Source organism: Corylus avellana, chromosome 2, assembly GCF_965113065.1.
Source record: "Corylus avellana chromosome 2, dhCorAvel1.hap1.2, whole genome shotgun sequence".
In the NCBI taxonomy this organism is placed as follows: Eukaryota; Viridiplantae; Streptophyta; class Magnoliopsida; order Fagales; family Betulaceae; genus Corylus; species Corylus avellana.
In genome coordinates, this window is record NC_142491.1 from 17,189,369 (window position 1) to 17,207,663 (window position 18,295).

Genomic DNA, 18,295 nt, shown 5'->3' on the forward strand with positions numbered 1-18,295 from the left:
TGTTAATGGTGGGACTAGCATACTTGCAAGGCATTCATATCACAAATCACGCTATCATCTAGAACAATTAAAAATTAGATTTTCTTAGATTTTCAAGTTTAATTCTCTTAGATTGGAATATATATATATATATTATTTTCAGGACACTTAATCAAATCATATAATTGAAAGCAGCATCAAGGCCGTACAATAATTTACTTAGAAAGATGCATTTTACCATTCAGGATCCCAGCTCTGAAGAGTCTACGGAACTCCAGAGATCGGTTTCCTTAGATAAAACCAAAATCCACATCGGCGCTGACGTGGATTCACACCTATCCAACAACTCCCCCCCCCAATCTCCCCCTCACTTCCCCTTTATTCTCAATCCTACCCCTACTCTCCCACAATCTTTTCCCCACAGGTAAGGAAACTCTCTGCACAAATTATTATTATTTTTTATAAATTGGATTTTTGACTGATTTATTAAATTAAAATTATGTTATTTTTATATACATTTTTAATAGTTAACGGAAGAATTATGTGCATTTTAAATACATGTTATAGAAGATTTGAGGAAATTTTTTGTCTAATTTTTAATTTTTATTAATGTTTCAAATTAAATAATTTAATTTTACCAAATAAATATTTATTATTTTTAAAATACGACAAATATACTAAATTAATAAAAAATAAAAAAAGAAAAGTAAATATTGATATAGTAAAGCAGGGAGAGCAATGTAGAGAATTTTATTAAGATGAAACCTGCGAAGCAGCGAATCAGATCTTCCAGGAAGACATAAAAATTAAGGAAAAAGAAAAGGTCCCGTCGTAATTTGCTGGTTTTGCTGTGTGTGTGGCTCGGTCGCTCAATTTGTAATTTGCAATCCTCAGAAGTTCCATGGCCAAACCAAAGGCTCCCAGACGAACCCTCGACTCCTACACCGTCAAACACATCAACAAAACCGTCCGAGGTAAGCCTCTTTCCTTCACTTTCCCTCACTTATTTTCCCGAGAAACTAACACAGCCTTCACTCCCTTGCTTTCACACGCGTACACAACTCCGAAACAAGAAAAAAAAAAAAAAAAAAAAGGGACGACTATCTGATTGTTTGAGTTCTCGGAATATTCTTCAGCCGGGGACTGCGTGCTCATGAGGCCGTCGGATCAGGCGAAGCCGTCCTACGTGGCGAAGATCGAGCGGATCGAGGCGGACGGGCGCGGGGCAAACGTGAAGGTCTACGTGCGATGGTACTACCGGCCGGAGGAGTCGATCGGCGGCCGGCGGCAGTTCCACGGCTCCAAGGAGGTCTTCCTCTCCGACCACTTCGACCTGCAGAGCGCCGACACCATCGAGGGCAAGTGTACGGTCCACAGCTTCAAGAGCTACACCAAGCTCGACGCCGTCGGCAACGACGACTTCTTCTGCCGTTTCGAGTACAACTCCTCCACCGGCTCTTTCAATCCCGATCGTGTCGCCGTGTATGTAAGCCAATTGCTTAAATTTGTTTCCGATTCTTTTTATTTTGATTAATCATCGTTCTTTTTTTTTGTTTTTATTTTTCTCTGTTCACTACAAACACGTGTCTTCGTGTTTATGAATTTTTGACGAAAATGTTTCTGATTATTATTAATATTGTGTTTTTGAATGCCAAATCTCTGTAGCTTTCTATAGAAACTTGTTGAAGTTAAATTGACAAAGTGTTTTGGCATCAATTCAACTCAGGCTATATATAACGATAACATGGAAATGAAATTGAGGAAATTTTATCATTCCTCTGGTTTGCCTCATTAGTGAACTTACGATCACCATTCACCGCCATGTTGGAGGTGTTATTGGAACTTACAACTGCAATTTCTTAGGTGGTCTGTTTCATCTGGTGCATATAGTACTACTGGCGAATGATACTCTTTTCACGTGAATTTGGTGATTGAGTGAAGTGGCAGTTTGGTTACTTTTAGTTGGATAGTGCATTCGATGTGAAAAAATATAGGTTACTGTCAGATGGTGTAGCTAGAGATTACTTTTTTTTTTTTTGATAAGTAATAATGCATTAAAGAGCGCAGAGGGGCGCAACCCAAGTACACAGGGAGTATACAAGAGAGCGACTAAGCAGGGGAGAGAGAAGAAGAGAACATAGAGAGGAAATCAGGAAAATTAATCACAATAGGAGCAAGCCAGCCTGCAGTCCAAGAGAAAAGAGTGTACAAAAAGAAATGAACAAGGTCCTCAAGAGTCCTCGACAAATCCTCGAAGCATCTCGCATTTCTCTCCAACCACAGGCACCATAAAAGCTAGAGATTACTTGTTATTCCTTTCTTTAAAAAATCTTTAATTGATTTGTACTTTGAACAAAAATTGGTATCTTGCTTCTTTTCATTAATGATTCCTTACAAAGTTTTTTTTTCCTCTCTCTCTTTCTAACCAATAATAAAACCTGCATTTCAAGATTTCAGTTGCTTTCACTATTTAATCTTTTAGTACTCTTCAATATATATGTCTGGTTGCTAGCTGAGTTTGATAAATTGTGTCTACCTGGTCCTTCACTTCACCTTGTTGCAGACTTTTCGACATGACATGACATGGGTATGGTATGATAGCCAGAGTGAAATATTTTGGAAAACTCCCTACACTTGGACATGGATGTTCAGTCCCTACACTCTTATCCAAATCCATTTGCATTTGATGTTTTATCTCCAGCTTAAGCCACTATGTATTGACTAATTGGTATTTTTTTCTGCCCTTAGGAGTGCTTTGAGTGAACTTTATGATTTTATCTTCACTGTGGCATATTGGCATTTTGGTTTGGTGTTTGTGTTTTGGAATAATAAGCTGAAGCTTTGCAACATGGGGTCTTTGGAGTTCAGAGTTGTTGATTTGGCATTTCTTATTTTATGTTAGTATGTTTGAGCTCTTCTGATTTATTACTTAATATATTGTGCAGGTATTGCAAGTGTGAGATGCCTTACAACCCTGATGACCTAATGGTTCAGTGTGAAGGCTGCAGTGATTGGTAAGTTGAATGCTGTTGATCTTATGTAATTGAAAACTTTTTACATGTTCTTTCTCGGATATGGTGATTGAATTTTATGTGATGGAATATTTGTTTTTTGACGAGTATAAGAAAATAAAAAAGTTATTAGATATGGAGAAAAATCATGTACAGAGGAAATATACTTGAAACTTCTCCCAAAATTTACAGATTAAAGTTAAAGAAATCTAAAATCTCTCAAACCAAGTAAAATGTATCTTGTTAATAATATATTGATGTTTCAATAATAGTTTTGTAATTACTTATCAAAATAATAATAATAATAATAATAATAGTTTTGTAATTAAATTCCATTTTGTTTTTACATTTTTCTAGGCTTTGAGCTATGCGTCTTTGTTTGCGTGTGTTCAGAAGCATGAAACTAATTCAAGTATTTGACAACTTGTCCAAAAATGGGAATGTGCCGAAAATCTAGCACTTGAAATAAGTGCTTATATATAATTACCTTGTGTGTCCAGCTGTTGCATTTTTCTTTTAGAGAATATGCTTAGTGCTTAACTGAACTACATGTGTGTCTGATGCAGCCTTGGGAAGGGGATCTATTTGCTTCTTCCATGTAAATTCCTCAGTGTTTCCTCTATAGTATTTTCTCTTTCGGTCACACGCAATCTAAGATGTAATCAATTATTCATTTCTTGGTTCAAAGTTAATTTTGAAAGATGTTCTAGGAAGATTATTAAGTGTTAGTAGTCAATTACTGTGTTGCTATGCTTGAACAAGAGATACTTCAAAGGTGTGTCAAGTAATTGTCTGAAAGACAAAAAAGAAAAAGATGAGGTCTACTAATCCCCAGTAAATTGACCAAGAAGGGGAAGCATTAAATAATTTTTGGGTTACTCTTTCCTCTTTCTCCCCCCCACCCCCCACCCCCCCCAATTAAGAATACAACATTAAATTGAGTATGAGTGGCTGCCTTAAGCAATATTTGTCATTAGACATTTGCTTTAGACAGCTTCTAAGTTTGAGGCTTGCTGCTATTTGCCTGGTTACAAGTGTAAAAGGTGTCAATTCTCTTGCCTTTTATAACGGAAAATTATATTTGTGTCTATTTTCAACTCCTTTTGCGGTGCTGGAAGAAAGGGGTCTGGAGATTGCTTTCACCAAATGGATTTATTAGTTCACATATTTGAATTTTATGTTTTAAACATATAGTTTTTAGCATACTACTTTTGGTCCAGGTTTCATCCTAATTGTATAAACATGACTGTGGAGGAAGCTAAAAGACTTGATCATTTCTTCTGCGAAAATTGTTCCTCTGAAAGTCAGAAGAAATTGCAGAATTCTCATAATGCTTCCAGACACCCGGATACAAAGGTATCAGCATTTATTTTCATTCTTTTGTTAAGTTATATTCAGACTCAAAATCTGCACGTCTAAAGTCCAGATATCAGCGGTTATTATTTGTCTTTCAATTTTGGGTTATTCTATATGAAATTAAACTCTCAAAATTCAAGGGGAGATTCCTCAATGCATGTTAATGGCAGGTAACATGATGGTCTCAAAGTAACTGAAACCTATTAGGAACTTCTTGCTGTATCATCTATGTTCATGTGCTATTGTGATATGTTTCAGGTGGATACAAAACGACGTCGGAGGTGACGTATATAAACATATTGTAGATGTATAATGGAGGAACTGGAGGTTCTTTCTCTTCTAATCTTGGACCGGCTTCAAGCAAACACGGAGGCCCTATCCGATGCTCTGAAGTATTTGTGAGTTGGGGGGAGTGAAAATGTTCTGAAAACCTTTGTAATGTTTTCTTAGAAGGTTGAGGATGTGTTTGGTTGTCTGTGATCATGTAACATAATCTCTCTCTCTGCTCCAGTTTCTTGTTCTTGAATTAGGAACGTGTATACTAGCTCAAAAAAAAAAAAAAAAAATGGAACGTGTATAGTCGGGAGTATTCTCAACTTAAAAGCAATAGATGCAGGCTTTTTCATGTATCTACTGTGGTGTATATTGTCTTGGACCTTGCTAGTGGCACGTACAAATGTATGAAATGGTGATTAATTTAGAACTTTTTTTTGATCCGTTTTAAGTTTTTGTGACAATTGGTGATTTACTATAATATCATAGCAGAGTTCATGATTTATTAAGGGGAAAGAGAGAGAGAGAGTGTGAGAATATTTATTTCAAACAATTTTAGTCTATTATTTTTTTATCAATTTAAACTTTTGAGATAATTGATGATTTAACGTACTAAAAATATGTATACTGATTCAATTGTTCTTTTACCTAAAAAGAGTCCTAAATGTTAGAAAAAAAATATCTCACCAATCCCAATTTGTAATCTCTTACGTGGATTTTATTTTATTTTATTTATGCGGATTTCCATAAAACAAAAGTAGGAGGAGCATGTTTACTAATTTGCAACTTGGACATTTAATAATTGTCATTTGATGCGAGCCTCTTTACTTTGAATCAACTTTCTGAGCAATTTATTTTATAAGGTTATTATGATTATTATTATTATTATTATTATTATTATTATTTGTGGGTAAGACTATTATGAAAATTAATAGATTTACCAAGGGTTTATAAAATTTTTGATAACCACCTCCTTGTGTTCCATAACAAGACATAAGAAACGAGTGTTAATCCTACGATCCCAGAGGGTGGACCCAAGCCAAATCCGGCTCAATGTAAGCATGGTAAGTGGGATTTTTATTTTTGATTTGGGGGAGGGGACCTTCCTAATTGCATTGCATACCGGCCTATGCTATTCTTAGGTTGATGAAATCGAAGTATTATACAACAAGATTGAAGTATTTCACACGTAAGAAAGCTTCAACAATGTTCAAAAGAAGACTTTTCCCACAAAAGGGTAGCTATCTATAGGATAATTTACCCCATTTAAAGTCAGAAAGGTTGAATGAAAAGCCAGCATTGCAATGGCTAGATGGAACATGAAGAGAACTCTTTGATAGAGAGAGACCAACCATGATTTCTCGCAAATCTTTTATGTGCTATCCCACACATATTCCAATACCAAAATATACAGAATGTAATGAGAAAATCTGTAGGTACTCATAGAAAGCTTCTTTTTCTCTTCTGATCCTTCTTTTAACCTCAGATCCTTTTATTTTGGTCCGGATCTCTCCACTAAAGCAACTTCACGTTCTTGACGACGCCGTTCTCTCTGTGACAAGTTACAAGATAATAAGATGGATAGCCAACCAGATACCTGAATCAATGAATCAAGCATAGACAAAGCTCTTCATTTGACAGGCCAATGTTAGAACAAATTTCCACCTACACAATTACATTGGTTTGTAGTTTTTATCAGTTTCAAATAGTGCCAGCAAAACAAAGATGTAGGCAACTAAGCAAAAGTCAGATGAATATCCTTGGTCACATGTTAACATTGTGGTCATATTTAAATAATATTTCAAATACACAGGCAGACAGACTCCCGATTAGAGCAACTCTAAAACTTTTCAATCTCAAGCTGACCAAAACCCCACCTAAACCTGCCCATGCTACCTCTATAGCTTATGTATGAACTGGCATATATCAGCAGATATACATGTTGTAGCATGTCAAAGACTCAAAGCATTGTCTAATGCTTAAAACAAGGAGTCCGCAACATGCTTTCGACTTCGTGTGTTCCAAGCATTTCTAATGCGGGAAAATAAGAGTCCAGCACGTCGAAATTATCTGTTTATCAAACCACAAGTCCAAGCAGGACCTTACCAAAATTATCCAAACAAATTAGACGATGGCATTGACCTTGGGTTCTTACTCCCCCCCGCCCATTTGACCACTTAATTGCATGCTGTTTGAGTCTAGAAAATATACATGTTAACAACCTAGAACATCATTTGTGCAAATAAGAGTTTTGCCAACAGTTTCTAAATACTCTTTTATTTTCTTTTCCATCATATACTTTTTTTTATTGATCTGAAGGAAAGATCTGAGACTTCAACTTCTATGATCTCTCAGTTCTGATAAATTTGTAAAGATGATTTGATTTGAGATGGGGGATGGAACAGGCCTAATTCTTAGAACTAAGCACATTCTTAGACATTTTCAATTGCCTCCGAAGCTTTCACCACATACCTTCCCCCCCCCCCCCACAAAAAAATAATAATAATAAGAAGAGACTGGTTTGTCTAAAGGCACCAGACTGGTGCGTAAACCCAACATAAATCCATAGTCCTGTCATGCAACAAGAATATATAGTTCTAGACAACCAATAAAACCCACTCAAGCTTGAGTCCCAGGATACATTTTGTCTGCATGCATGTATTTTTAAAATTGTCGTCAATGTTAAAAGAAGTTATTCTTTATGTAATGTAGTAAATATTGCGGAGACATGGCATAATGCACGAATAACATTGTGCCAAGATGGATGAAGTATTATCACTCAACCAAAATCGTTTCATCTCTGTTCCGAGAAAAGAAAAGAAAAGTTGTTTATAACACTAGAACAGTAATTTGTGCAGGTAGCAAATCTGTACCACAGGTAGAGAATGATTATAAAGAACATACCCTTCTTTCCCAATAAGGAAGGAAGCACACGAAATCATAGACAGGAGTAATGGTTGACACTAGAACGACATTAAGTCCAGTAAACACCAAAAGGGCTGTCATAGGTCGGGTTCTATGCGGCATCTTTGTTTCTTGTTAGGAACTTAGCCCTGCAATCACGAGTTCATGGTTGAGAAATCTTCGATGTACATAAGAAAAATGAAAACTAAAAGGGAACTATAGTAACAATAGCCCACAAAAACGAAATGACACCCCATAACTTCAAGACTTGTTCGGACATACTACAAACAAAATAAAACATTTGAGCCTCAGACCAAGCAATGAGCTATATTCCAAGCAAACCCACTTCAGTAGATATAAGCATAATGACGGGAATCAGATTCGAGATTCTCACACCCATTTCATCAAACAAGTGCTATGCTTGCCAATTACCATGAGTTTCAAATAACGAAGAGTTGCACCCAGTCAGCGCCATCAGGGCTCAAAATTGAACACAACCCTCTCAAAACACCGAAAAATTTAGCCTTTAAAGCCCGGAGACCAGCTTCTAATTAAGCCCGTGAAACGACGGGAACGATAGAGAAAACAAAACCCAGAACCATACCGTGGTTGATTTCCTGCCAAAAAAGAGGATACAAAATTTCGTCGCGCCTTCCCGGGTTGCTGGCGTAATATAGCCTCAGTTGATTTTCTCTAATTCTTCAGGAAGTGGGACTAGAGAATAGAAACTCTTTCTATTATAAATAATTAAAGAGACATGCCAGGCCCAAGTCCAGATTTAGGCACAGTCCCTTAAGCCCAATATTCAAGAGTGAATGAGATGAGATCTACTCAAATCAGATTAGAAGAATTTCTTTTAGTTTAATTAGATTGGAAGTACGTCAAGAAGTTGGCCAAGTCGTTGACGTTTGTGGTCTTAGAGTCTATTTGAGATTGCGTTTGAGAAATAGAGCTTTTAAGTTAAAAAAAACTTTTAGGTAAAAACTTTATTTTTAAGCTTTTGTCAAAAGTATTTTTTTGACCATTTTTAGGCTTTTTAGACATTTAAAAACGTTTTTAATTTTTTTTTACCAAACGAATACTTTTTTTTTTTTTAAACGGACTTTTTGAGTATTAAAAGCACTTTTAAACCCCTCAAATACAATTCCAAACAAGCCCTTAGAAAGTATTACCTCATAAATCCTAGGTTTAAGACTTGCTAGATTCAACCGTTTCTACTAGATTTGAAGAATTTCTTTTTAATTTAATTTATTAAGCTGACGCTTATACTCGAACAGTATATGTTTCAATTTTATAGCCTGAGAAAAGGGGCAATAAATAAATAAATAAATAAATCAGAAGCAAAAAGGTGAAAGTCCCCTTTGGAAGTTCATTCCCGTTTTTATAGAACAAAATTAGAAAAATAGAAGGGCAATTTTGGGCCGTTAAGGTTACAAACAAAACAAAAAGTTCCGTTGCCGGGACTTGAACCCGGGTCTCTCGGGTGAGAGCCAAGTATCCTGACCAACTAGACTACAACGGATTGGCGATTATTATCCGAAACTAATAAATAATAATTTGTATAACAATTACTCTCAAAACCAATCGTTTGCTCGATCTCATTAGGAAAGAGGTTTTCTCCGATGGCCAAAATTTTTGTCAGACTACCGATTTTGTGCAGTTTCACTTGCACTAGCTTTCCTTGATTAATCCGTAGATTTCTGCAGTACATTGAGTCATTCTATGATCAAAATTATATTTTATTGTATATAACGATGTACATGTTGTCACGTTATTTAAAATTTTTAAATAACACAGCAATATATTTACTATGTGAGAAATGACTCATTTTCTTCCACGATCATTTTCATTATTTTACTTTTCAAAATCATCATTAGATCTGTAGACTCATATAGATTTCACATATCCAATGATCACTTTGAAAAGGAGAAAGATGATAGAAAGACCATAAAAAGACGTATAACATGCTTCTTACTAATGTGACATTGTGTACATCGTTAATACACAAAATAAAAAAACAAAAAAAAAACCATAAAATGATTTCTCTTTACTTTATTTGCAATGGAGAATAATGGGACCACGCCAGACCCTAGGGATGGTTCCAATGGATTAATGTGCAAGCAAGATTTCAAGTTCTTCACCTACACCGTGCATGTTGTTTATCACATTATGATCATATTAACCTATGATTAAGAATAGGAGTTAATCAGATTTGCGAGTTTAAAAAGCATAATCCACATTTCTAATTTTGCATAGCCAAATTTATAGCACCTTGAACGGATATGATCGATTTCATAGATCTAATCGTGCATACATTGTTATATAGTGAATATATTTTCAAATCATTTAAAATTTTTATATGACATGGCACCATATACACCATTAGATCCAACATAACACAATCTTAACTATGAGATCCTATTCCATCCCATTAATTAGGAAAGTAATATAAAAGCCTCTTCTAATAATTTTTACACTCATTTTACCTTACAGTTGATGTTACATATTTTAAGTAACTTTATTTTTTAATGGTTGATATAAAACACTACTTAAAACACGCTACATCAACTAGTGCGAAATAGATGTCATAAATAGGTGCGAATAACATCATTACTCATAAGTTTTACGTTTCTTTTAATAATAAAATGACATCATGATGTAAAATTTACATGTGCGATAAACATGTAGGTGATATGTAAAATATAATCCAACTGTGGCTTCACAAAATCCAAAAAAGAAAAAGAAAAAAAGAAGAGACTGATGTAGTAGAAGGGTACTAATGTGTAACACCACAAAGAGTTATACTCAAAAATTTAGCATATAGTATAGGAAGCATATGGTATTTGCTAAGGTTAAAATTTAAAAATTTTGTACTATCAAATTATATTCAACAGGAAAGTTGAAGACTACAACGTTGATTCAAATGGCACTCACAATGTCACTCAGTTTCCTGATCTGAATTATACAATTTACAAAACAATTTTCACAAACGAGCAGCAAAATTAATAAAAAACAAAAAAAAAATGATGTCCTGCTCCAGCCTTTTGAGTATGTGTTGGAAATTTCTTGTATAATGTTGTATGTTTATTTTACCTTGTCTTTGATCTCTTCCATACAATTACTATTCCATAGAAATCAGATGATGCCAACAAGTTCTCACCGTGGTTCCAAGCGACACCGATAACTGGAAAACGATGACCCTGCAGTCACAATAGCTTAGGTCAGATTGAAAGCAGATTGATAACTACAGTTAACCATGAAAACCTGATTAGCAAATAGGATGGACCTGCAGCTTGTTTACACATGTATGCCGGGGCCGAGTTAAATCATAGAAGTAGACATTCGAATCCTCACTTCCAGCAACTACATGTTACAAGTAAATCACAATATCAGATCTCTATAATCAACAGAAGGATTTTTCTTTTGTTCTTGATTGAAGGGAAGTATCCAAATCTAGAGAACATCTCACTCTAATGATTTTATATTATCTTTACATAGCCTTGGAGTTTCAACATCATGAAAAATTACCTTTTCACATTTCTGGATCCCCCTCAATTTACTATGCCAAAATGTAATCAGGAGTACAAATTAAAAAAAAAAAAAAATTTAATAAAAACAAAAGAAACAAAATTACAAAGAAAAAGCAAAACCACCATTGGGTGTAGAGAAGTGAGAGTATGTATAGCATTACTCAAAATTATAATAAGATATCCAAACACCCCACTATCAGAGACAGAGAGATAGAGAAAGTTTATAACGCCTGGAGAGATGGCAGCAAAAAATTGTTTCCTCTTTAGTCATGTCATACATTTTTAGGCAAAATTGAGAAAGTCTGTATTTTGAAAAGGCACTCCAAACAATGTACAGTAAAAATTGTAATGGAGAATATAATACGTTGATCTTGACATACAAACCTATGTATTCTCCTTTTTCAAGGGAAAGCAGAGGACAGAAGGAAGCTCGAATGCTATGTATTCGTGGAGTTAACTTCAGCGAGCAACGAAGAGTCAAATAACCTTGTATTTCCAAAGCAACACTACAACAAGAAGGCAACCTTATTATCAGTGCTCCAAGATAAAGACCTTGGCCCGGTTTGGTTGATGGAAATGCAATTTGGGAATGAGATACCTATTCCTCCCACTATTCAGAAGCAGTTCGTTCAAATAACTTCATTTGGGAGCACTTAGACTTTAGTATTCTGATACCTTCATCTGGGTGTACTCGGTAGAAAAAGAAAAGAGAAAAACTACTAAATTTTGTCTCTATGGTGTGGGAGTCAGAATACCATGTTCACCCCGTAGTATGATTTTACCCCAAAATCTGGTAAAAACATTTCAACAATAGGACTGAGATTTTGATACCCATGCCCCAAATGTGGGTCTTGGCAATAATGGGAATCTCATTCCATTCCTTCATGCCATACCTATCAACCAAACGTGGCCTTACAAGTTTTAAGGCATATTCAGCTGATCAGACCTGAAGAAAGACAAACCTCCATCTTGAGTACATGCCAGCAGCACAGGTCCACGAGCAAGCAGGGAGAAACTTCTGTACTGCACAGTTGTGACTGGAGATTTGCGTCTGCTGCTACTTCGATGGCGATGCGAACGAGATAATACTCCTGTATGAGAGTTCATACTAACTGAGTAGATACATCCCTGCACATATTGTTCGAGTAACAACGTTAAAAGAAGAACATGTAAGTTCGTCAGATCAAAACGATGTGAGATATATATGGATAACACCTGTGAATCCCCACAGAAGATGAGCTGACCGGTGTGATCATGGTCCATAGAGGTAACCTCACCGTCAAAGACTGCTTTATTAATAATTCTCCCAGTGCTGAAATTGAATACCTGGTATACAAGTGTAGAAGTGACATCGATCAGATAGGATCTACGAAGCATGATATGGACATGGGCTATGAACATGATATAAGAATATTCATACTAAAACTCTCATATCAGGAGGATGTGATAATGGCAGGGCTAGGATATGATATGGCAGGCTTATGAAAAATAAATGTGCATTTTCTGTCAAGTTTATGTAAAATTGTTACACTTGATATATGTAACTTACAGTAATACCATCTCACAAGAACATTGCAAATTTTGATAATTCAAGGTTATGATTGAAAACCCTTGACAGTTCGCACAGGGGAGGATAAGTGAAGTTCCCCACCCCACCCCACCCCCCCCCCCCCCCAAAAAAAAAAAAATTAACAACAAACCAGAAGCTATCATGCTTTTCCTTTTTTCTTAAGATGTGAAAGAAAGGCGCATCCAGTAATTACAGTGATTTCTTTGTTTGCATTGCCGACTGAAAGGAAGTTGTTGTTTACCTGCATCAAAGAAGATGAAAGAGAAACCAAAACCTTTAATGAAAAATAAAGTAAATAAAAAACATACGATATAGGACAGGATTTCTTTTTGCAACTATATGCACACCAGTCATCTTCACAAAGATGAGAAAACACGAAGCCTCTAAAGCTAAAATAAGATCAAGAACAAAACAATTTCATAAGAGGACTGATCTATAATAACTGCAATGTGATATTTGATAGAATTGAAACCAAAAGATCTCAAAAATTTGCACAGGTGCTTGATCCAAAAAAAGTTACTGACAACTTGATTTAGACCACAGGCTCACATATGCAACAATTAACATTTTAAAAATGTTGATCTAACGAGGATTTTGAACATACAAAAACATTGCAATGGTTTGTAGTGATCAAACATTATTGACTTTACTGTATACTTACAGGGTGAAAACGAATACATGATTGTGAAGAAACTCCATAGATTACGCGAATGCAAAGTCCTTTTGATATCTCCCATACTCTCACAGTTTTATCCATTGACGATGATGCAATGTACTGATTGTTTGACGAGAAATCAAAGTCTGAGAAAATACAAGTATTTCAGAAGCATGCGATGCCAACAATAAATGCAATACTTTGCCAATTCAATACATTGCATATATATCTTCGTTAACAATAAATCAACAATAGATATGGTTTGTGCCCAACACATACTTAAACAGAACCTGAACATTCTTAATGTCACAAAAGGATTAGGATCCCATGATTCATATCATTTTCTACAACATGTTGTCAATAGCATGCAATGACATTTTAAGATAGTCAATGGAATGCTGTTTGAAGAACGCATTTAATGATTAATGCTTTTGGATCAAATTTTAACATTCCACCCTTTATCATGGAGATTTGATCATCCAGTGTGCCTCTGCAATTAAGAGTCCTAACATGGGGAACGTCATAAATTTTAATTTTACCAACATTCCTCAAAAGGGCTGTAAAACATGGAAATATATTTCCTCACGTCTGTACCAAGTGTAAAGGGCAGGCAAATATACAGAACATCTCTTCCTTTTGCATGATAAGAGTCATTGAGCTCCACCAACAACAGAAATATTTTTATAGTAATCTCCTAAGGTTTTGAGGGCTCGCATGGTAGGCGGTTGTAGAAGAGCACCTTATTAGCATATAGTGGAACAAATGAGTCATCGAGGATGTCTCTCTCTCTCTCTCTCTCTCTCTCCAAATCTTCTTTCGGGCAAGCGGCTCGCACATCCTATAGGACTTGAATCCCTGATTCATCCACCATCCCATTCAAATGGGGTGAACGTGCAATTTACCCCAAAAGCCATTGAGAATACCCATAGTACCATAAAGTATTAAGAATTCCATGAGAAGTTTTGGGGCTGCAGCATAATACCCTACTACCCCTCGTGTTGTTCAGTGAAGAAGGGAAAGTGCCTAAGCGTAGCAGTCCTATCTTCAGCCCATTTTATTTATATCCTAGAGTTATAGCAACATGTAAGATATAAGAAAAGACCACAGAAACAATACCAGTCAGTCCAACCTGTGACATCTTTGGTGTGGCCTTTCAATTCCTTGATGATTGAAGGTGGCTCCGACACAGTGCATACTGTCAAAGTTCCATCTGACGCCCCGTATGCAAGCAGATCAGAACTCATGTGCCCAAACTTCAAAACAGTAACTGCACATTAAGCTAATGAGGGTTTCTTCTATGCAACTCAACTTTATGACAACAAGCAGAAACATAACATATGTTGGTACTTAAAGAAAAATTACCACAGGCTTTGCACTGATCAAAGATGCAATGCATTCCAACAAAAGAATATGCAAGTTCACCCCCTGGATGACGTGGGCGATCATTATCACTTGCGTTTGAGCTAAAACTTGTTCTGTGACTTGAATCTGGATTGCCACTTTGCAGGTCCTGTAAAAAGAAAAATTGCATGCAACCAATTAGAATGCATTAAAGAATAGTAACAAAAACTGTATTCAGCTCTTGCAGTGTCTCAAGGGCTGCTCAAAGAACCTCCTCCCAATTGTTTAGTTCTAGATTCTGTTCGTTATAGAGCAGGTTTCTGTAAGTTTTTAAGCGGTTGTTACCGATTTCCTTTGTTAATACTTTGTGTGACTAAGTGACAAATGTAAGTCTCATACCCAATTAACTAAAAAACCATTCCTAAAATAAAATATACTCGTATATAATAATTAGAATGTTGCAGTGACATACTCTCAAGGTCTCATAAGCTACAAAGACACAGTCCAGTTCAGTGAATTAAAGACGTGTAAAGAAAGAGTCTCTCTTAAACTACACATACATGAAATTTATTTTCTAAAGAAAAATATGTAACCTCATCTTGTCACTCACATGACACTTAATGAAGTAAATATACAAGTTTCAATTAACATGTGAGAAACCCATGTTGGGTAAAAAATCATTGATGTGTCTCCGTGGGTTAATATGGTACAATAGAATGGTAAAATGATCAATCAGAACTTAGTTTCAGTATCAAATATTTAAAGATGCACACACAGAATGCGGAGGAGGCATTCCATCATGGCCAGTTCCCTTGTAACATAAGTAGACCTTACTTGAACATCCTGCACTCCATAACCCAATGTACTAGTCTATGACACAGTTCCTAATTTCTAGCACCAGAATAATGCAATCAAATAAATTAAAAAAAAAAAAAAAAAAAGTAAAAGAAAGAATTAAGCAAGATAAGTTCAGTATAAAGAATGAAAATCCATAACAGAATGCAATCATACCCTGCTAGAACTCCAGCTATCCACCTCAAACAAAAGGGAACGCGGACTTTGAGGTGGAATCCATCGCCCACTGATGCATCAATGAGTAAATTATCCTGATGTCAGAATTATATGAAACATAAATTCAAAATAGCACTCACAACTTTGAAAGTTTCATAGACATAAAAGTTCTTTGTGGTTTCTAGCTATCAGACAGAAGAAGTATTGATATGTGTCTAGGAGACAGGAGTATAATATTAGAAAAACTAATGAACTTGATTAAAAAAAAGAAAAAAAAAGAAAGAGAAGATGCCCCAAGATCTAGGGGTCGTATCTATTGGCGTCATACAACATATGTATATTTCAACTCATCCAAGAAGCTTGAACACTCTTCAGAGTAACGATATCAACCAGTAACTATTTTCTAGCACCCCCAAATCCCACCACCACGCCATCTGTCCCCCATTCAAGAAAAAGCAAAGGAACAAAAAAGGACAGGAAAAAGGAAAGAGCTGCAATAACACTGTCAGAGCATAGAATCTCTCAATGCAAGATAAAAGAATAAGTCTCAAACTGTTGGAATCTAGTCAATCACCAAACTACCATATCATCTTATTCCACCCTAGTCCTTGCCTCATACAACAAAGCAAAGCTAACATGCTTGATTGATCATGCTTATTATAACAGATCGTGTTACAAAATTAAGCCAGGCTCAGCTTCCACAAAATGTGGCCAACAAAGGTGCAATCAGATACAAGACATCCCACCTTAGATTGTGACTAATTAAAAATCACAATTACATTTCAAATGTGGAGATTCTCATTCATTACAATATTAGGCTTACAGCATAACATAATCCTACTGATTATAATTATCCAATCAACCCAATACTACAGAAATAACAATCCCCATTTGTGAGGCTAATAGAATGAAATTCTCACTTCACAAAAGTGAATATGAGTATAGATTTCCAGTCACAATTACTTGAACTCGCAAAGAAAAAGTTTAGTTACCTGTTTCCAGGAGTGCCTTGGAGGCTTGGTGACTGCAAACTTTCCCAATTCCTCGGCCTGCTAATGAAATTACGGTAGGCCACGTAACCTTTTCCATTGCATCTCCAGTCCTTTAATAAAATACAATGAGTGCCATTATTTAAACTTTCAAAAATCCCCCCAAAAAAAAAGTACCAACAGATCAGTCCAAAAAGTGAATCTACTGCTCGAAATGAAGTGAAACCAAATCATAAAGGAGAATTTTCAATGTCCTTGAAACCTAAGTTTGCTATGAATCGGAATACAACAGCACAAACAAATTAAACGTCGAATTCTTTACCAATATATCAATCCATGCCCTACACATCCACAAATTTCCAAATTCCAAACATAGATACAATTAAGAAAACCTAATTACACATATATACAAATACAAACACGTATTCACGTATAGGATCAAGATCCGCTGGAATTCTTAGGAAACTTTAGTTAACTAAATCCTAACCATTACTTTCAAATCAAATTGTCCAGAATTCAGCACCTCGGCGTTTATCACATATGATATGCAATGAATCAATGAGTTCCTTAAATCCTAACCATTACTTTCAAATTAAATTGTTCAGATTCTGGCGCCTCAGAATTTATCACATAGGACAATGCAACGAATTAACGAGCTCCAAATCTTAACCATTACTTTCAAGTAAAATTGTTCAAATTTTGTTGTGTCGGCATTTATCACATGTGATATGCAATGGAAGGGAAAGCATACTCTGCGACGAAGAGCACCGGACTCGGACTTGCGGAAAAGGAGGAGGCGACGAATGCCGATGTATTGGGGATCGGAATCAGCTGTAACAGGCTGAAGCAAGCAGCTGCAGAGCTCTCGATCTAGATTATCCTCCTTCGTCTTCTCCTTCTCCTCGATCCTCTGCTCCGCCATTCTATGAAGCTTCCTGCGGATCCGTCATCCGTTACTGTTCGCTACACGGAACTTTTTTTATTTTTGGTATTTCTGCAAGACTGCAAATCGTCGGAGGAGAGAGAGAGAGAGAGAGAGAGCAGAGTTGAAGTTGAAAATTTGCGAGGAGTTCGTCTGTTCGTGCTTGCGAAAATGGTACAATTGCTCGGATCTAAATTAAACGACATTTTGTTTTTGTTATTTTTATCTGGGCCGATAAATGAGGGACGGTTGGGTCGCCGCCAGAATCCAAAGGCAAATAACGACAAACAGTTTACGACTTACCGTTTTGGATGCTCTCATCAAACCTTTTTTTTATTTTTTTTTATTATATATATAAGTTCATCAAGCTATTTCTTAATCATTCCAATGCGTGATTTCCCTTCTAACTCAGCATCTACTCAAACCTTTTGAAGGTTAAATTAATAAGCTATTGGTAAAGAATCTTTCCCTTCTTATATAAACTCATTGTTCCCGTCTCTCTTTAGTAAGGTTTGGAGTCTCCCGCTAAAATTTTGTTAAAGGCTGAAAGGCATAAATGATTTCCCTTCTAAATATTAGAGGAGGTCTTTTTTGGCATGACAAAGCCACTATCTAACCTGACAAAAGGGGAAATTGGCCATGGTGTGGTAGGTCTTGGGCCTGGCCGACAGGCTTCTTCCCATCTTGTTGGTCCGGGTGTCGTTGAAACCTCTTAAAAAATGAGAGATTATATATATATATATATTAAGGCGTG

The 18,295-nt window shown here is 36.0% G+C and overlaps 3 protein-coding genes and 1 non-coding gene across 5 annotated transcripts; 1 reads left to right on the forward strand and 3 right to left on the reverse strand.

Moving 5' to 3' along the window:
* The first annotated feature begins 752 nt into the window (after window positions 1–752).
* Window positions 753–5,062, forward strand: LOC132167781 (chromatin remodeling protein SHL). The gene is made up of 5 exons (XM_059578807.2): window positions 753–953; window positions 1,116–1,461; window positions 2,925–2,993; window positions 4,211–4,346; window positions 4,605–5,062. Exons 1-5 carry the CDS (start codon window positions 881–883, stop codon window positions 4,629–4,631), a joined length of 651 nt encoding a protein of 216 aa, XP_059434790.1. The 5' UTR covers window positions 753–880; the 3' UTR covers window positions 4,632–5,062.
* Window positions 5,063–5,924: 862 nt separating this feature from the next.
* On the reverse strand, window positions 5,925–8,255 carry LOC148587422 (uncharacterized). Its single transcript, XM_088513829.1, has 3 exons — window positions 8,128–8,255; window positions 7,524–7,672; window positions 5,925–6,171 (listed from the first exon to the last, which is right to left on the reverse strand). The coding sequence occupies exons 2-3, from the start codon at window positions 7,644–7,646 to the stop codon at window positions 6,112–6,114; spliced, it is 183 nt and encodes a 60-aa protein (XP_088369955.1). The 5' UTR covers window positions 7,647–7,672; window positions 8,128–8,255; the 3' UTR covers window positions 5,925–6,111.
* A 717-nt stretch (window positions 8,256–8,972) lies between these two features.
* On the reverse strand, window positions 8,973–9,045 carry TRNAE-CUC (transfer RNA glutamic acid (anticodon CUC)). Its single transcript has one exon. It is a non-coding gene; the product is annotated as a tRNA-Glu (tRNA).
* A 1,336-nt stretch (window positions 9,046–10,381) lies between these two features.
* Window positions 10,382–17,727, reverse strand: LOC132167462 (Transducin/WD40 repeat-like superfamily protein). Of its 2 annotated transcripts, XM_059578448.2 has the most exons (12): window positions 17,371–17,727; window positions 16,623–16,732; window positions 15,631–15,700; window positions 14,641–14,788; window positions 14,408–14,545; window positions 13,285–13,424; window positions 12,817–12,864; window positions 12,269–12,379; window positions 12,000–12,181; window positions 11,438–11,559; window positions 10,810–10,886; window positions 10,382–10,723 (listed from the first exon to the last, which is right to left on the reverse strand). In XM_059578448.2, the coding sequence occupies exons 1-12, from the start codon at window positions 17,539–17,541 to the stop codon at window positions 10,613–10,615; spliced, it is 1,428 nt and encodes a 475-aa protein (XP_059434431.2). In that variant the 5' UTR covers window positions 17,542–17,727; the 3' UTR covers window positions 10,382–10,612. The 2 variants fall into 2 exon arrangements, with proteins under 2 accessions (XP_059434431.2, XP_059434432.2); XM_059578449.2 differs by lacking the exon at window positions 15,631–15,700 and having other exon boundaries at window positions 14,408–14,531.
* Window positions 17,728–18,295: the final 568 nt, after the last annotated feature.